Source organism: Thunnus maccoyii, chromosome 17, assembly GCF_910596095.1.
Source record: "Thunnus maccoyii chromosome 17, fThuMac1.1, whole genome shotgun sequence".
NCBI classification, from domain to species: Eukaryota; Metazoa; Chordata; class Actinopteri; order Scombriformes; family Scombridae; genus Thunnus; species Thunnus maccoyii.
The window spans coordinates 14905340-14909249 of record NC_056549.1 but is presented as its reverse complement, the minus strand read 5'-3'; the positions used below and the strand labels follow the sequence as shown (position 1 = coordinate 14909249).

The window sequence follows — 3910 nt, the reverse complement described above, 5'->3', positions numbered from 1 at the left end:
AAAGGGCATTTCATACATTTGATCAGACTCTGTGAAGCATTTTTTTTTGTTTATCAAACTAGAAATCAAACCATGTGATAGTTATTAAATATGATTGTAGCTGGTCACACTGAGGTGAATTTCCTCTTTTATCTACAAAAATGTCTCCCTAATCAAAGGTTTTGTGTAAGAAGTAGGCGAGCTGTACCTGCGATGTAACCAGTAAGTGCATGTAGCTCTCAGATAAGGATGCTTATTTGCTTCTGACATGGAGCAGAAGTAGCACAAAATGAAACTATCAAATACAATACAAGCACCTAAAAATTGTACAAGTATGTCTTGAGTAAGTTGGTTGTTTTTTCAGCCTTTGTTGCTGTTAGTGAATTACACACATCCTACAGTACAAATATGCAAACAAATGCATTCATATGTATTTTTTTCCAAGTGCTGATGTGTGTTTTATTAGATCAAGGCCTGTAAATGTCTGTGGAGTTTAGGCAGGTCAAGCTTTCCTTGTATACAAAAAAGGGGGGGTGGAGGGGAAAGAAGAGGGATTCCACCATGTATCTACACTTTAGCAGAATCCTTCTTTACTTTCATCCCAATAAACCACAATGAGAGATGAGAGAGAGAGAGAGAGAGAAAGAGAGAGAGAGAGAGACCGTGTGTCAGACTGCATAAATAACTGTCGGCATGATGTAAACATAGCGGTCACAACCCGAGCGACTTAAAACAACTGGCCTGGGCGGGATTAGAGCTTTTTTTTTTTTTTTTTTTTTTTTTTAAATAACTTTGAAAAACTCTACAATGTCATCTGACCTCGTTCTGTCCCTTTTTCCTTTTGATTGGCTGAATCTTAAATAGCCTAACCAATCAGTAAACGCCTGTGAGAGCGTGATTAGATTAAATGTGTGCTATCAAAAAAGAAAAAAAACAAAAAAACAAAACTGACACTTACCTCTAGTTATTGATATATGACGTAATGTTATTGAAACGGCAGGGTAATAAAGTCTAAAATTTACAGAATATATGGACAAACAATTAGCTGTTAAAAGTACATTTATAATATAAATCTAAAGGCCTGTTGCGCAATTCCGTTAATCAATGAAATTGTCAAGGAGATAAACTTCATTTGTTTGGTTTAAGCCACAAGCGCATTAGCTGCTTTTTAGGGTTTCAAATCATCTTTGGAGGTAGAGTTTGTTTATGTAATGACAACCACGTCCAGTGTTATCTTTTAGAAACAACAGAGAGACTTATCTGCTCTGACGCTTTGTTGGTGCTCAGGTTCTGCTTTTCTGAAGGAGTGGAGTGATAAGAGAGGTTATATAGGTCAAAGTATTGGCTCACACGAGAGAATAAAAAATGATAAGGAAAAGAGAGGGAAAAAAATACATTCAGCACACAAGGTGTAAAAGTGATACAAATATATATTTATAACATGTAATCTGTACAACCATTTGAGACAGTGGACACATCCATCCATCACAAAGCAGCAGCCAAAACAGGCCTGCAGTAAGTAAAAAAATGCATCTGCAGAGTATTTAAAAAAAAGCAATTTAAAAGCACGCAGTTTATCTTTGAACCAGCAAAGACAAATAAGTGACAGAATGCATTTAAATAAAAATTGTTTTTACGGGAACGAAGAAGAGAAGACAACCCTCCCTCCGTTATTCCCACTCAAAGTCTGCAGAGATGACACGTCAATTTCTGTCACAATCTTTTTGTTTTTCTTCTTGGGGAAAAAAAAAATCATAGCTCCTTTAAAAAGAGGTGTAGAGGTGTCCGATTGGTTTTGCATCAAGACGCCGTTGTTCCACATAACCTTGTTGTGCTCAGCATTTCCTTCAATTCGTTCTCCGGCTTACCTGCAACCATGAAAGGCCACGTCTGAGGAGGGAAATAGAGCCAGTTAGGACAAGAGGAAGATGCTACAACATACATACAACTAAGAGCAAATAGAAGTGAAACAAAAAAAAAGTCAAACAAACTCTGTCACTAAACTACCAGCATAGTTCAAGTCAACCAAATGAATTATTTACAGCCTTTTTTATTGAAAGTGGTGTATTTAAAACAGTTTTGTCTATGCAGCTTCAATATTCTGACCTTTAATATTCATATAATCTTCAATACAAAATGTTTCTGATTTGCTTAACAGTGAGTTATTAGTCTTCCTTTTTTAGTGTCTCCTATTTGGATAAATAAAATATTCGAAAATACAATATATTGACATTCTTCTACGATAGGCTATTTAATGTATTGCAGAATTACTTCAGTTATTTCTAATTTAATTTCGAAGTTATTTCTTTTAGCATGTTGTCTAATGTATTAGCTGTATTATTTGGAAATTAGAATGATAGGCCTACATCATTTCTGGTTTGTGACATGCGTCTATGTGGGTCTGTGTCAGTTGCCTAAAACTATCTGTATGAACAGGATTTTTTTTTTTTGCTTTTCCCCCCTTCATGCACCTGCCTCACAAGACTCTCACCCTCATTTGTCACTTCGGTGCTCTTACCATGCATGTGAGGCCTAGCAGGAGTCTGCATCCCAGGATAAAATCCTAGTCTACATCTAAAGTTCCTGGGAGTTAAATTACAATTAAACTGAGTTCATGTTATAATGCAAAAAGGCGTTATGGTTTTAAGAAAAAATTAAGTCATATTTACTAAATCCAGGCCTGTGCATTTTAAACTACACTTACAGATTGTGACTTCCACTCATTCTGCTCACGTTTTAAATCTGTAACATACATAAACTTTCTGCTGGGTTTCTCCTCCACTGTATCTCACCAGGTTAACGGGGTGAATATATCCGTTTTCATATTTGTCGTTGGACAGTATCTGCCGGAGGTGCGCAATGTAGCTGGACGCCAGGCGCAGTGTGTCCAGTTTGGAGAGCTTGGTGTCCGGGGGTACCCAGGGCAAAGAGGTCTTCAGCCGGGAGAAGGCTTTGGACAGGACCCGCATCCTGGCTCTCTCCCGGGCGTTGGCAGCGTTCCTCTGCACCTGCTTGCCCTCCTGCTGTGCCACACCTTTGGGTCCCGTTTTCCTAGACGCTGTCTTCCTCTTCTTGCCCGGCGCGCCTCTCCGGTCGTCGTTTGCGCAAGTGCCCTCGCAGTTGGAGCTCTCCTCCGTGCTCTCGTTGGAGTCCTTACCGGAAGAGCCAAACTTAAGGATGCCGTCCAGGAGCTCGTCGTCGACATCGCTGAGAGACCCGGTGGACATGGTGAACTGTCTCCGCCCGGAGCGGGTTCAAAACATGGGAGCAGGGAGCTCAGGCTGGACAGGAATGGATAGGGTGGGCAAACACACGCCTCGGTGATGTGTTCATGGGCTGCTAACGGTGCGTGGACAGAGCGGAGAGGAACAGACTTTTTATCTCCATGACCAGAGAGGGCGTTACCACATGCTGGGAGGAGACACCGCTGATCTAACTTGCTGGTTCTCAAAGAGTTCTAGGACCGCAAGGGACCTTAGATGGGTCCCCAGCAAAATGTTGAATATATGGCTTAACTCTCACAATTTAAGCCACCAATATTGGTTACTTATGGAGACACAATAACTCTGAGGAGATAACATGAGTTGACTTCTGAAATTTCTTTACATAAGGACCCCCTGAATCTTTTTCAAGAATTTCAAGGGGCCCCGACCTTTACTCTGACTATCAGAAACAGACAAAGTCTCAATCTGTAATATATAGCCTACAGTATATTTCAAGAGTCTAACTTCTGGATGAAAATCTGGTCATCTTTGATTTCTTTATCATGATGAAAAACTCATTTGGCTACAAATATTTCTGATATGAAAAAAATCAGTACTTTTGGGAGTGATAGTGAGTTCAAATGCTGTGTTTTGAACTAGTCAAAAACCTCACTTTTGTTTACATTTGGTTAATAGATTGTGCCTTTAATGAATAAAGGCAAATTACA

At 39.6% G+C, this 3910-nt stretch overlaps 1 protein-coding gene across 1 annotated transcript; it reads right to left on the bottom strand.

The window, feature by feature from the left end:
- Positions 1-1389: 1389 nt before the first annotated feature.
- Positions 1390-3552, bottom strand: tcf21 (transcription factor 21). Its single transcript, XM_042390746.1, has 2 exons — positions 2772-3552; positions 1390-1869 (listed from the first exon to the last, which is right to left on the bottom strand). The coding sequence occupies exons 1-2, from the start codon at positions 3204-3206 to the stop codon at positions 1780-1782; spliced, it is 525 nt and encodes a 174-aa protein (XP_042246680.1). The 5' UTR covers positions 3207-3552; the 3' UTR covers positions 1390-1779.
- Between the last annotated feature and the right edge of the window lie 358 nt (positions 3553-3910).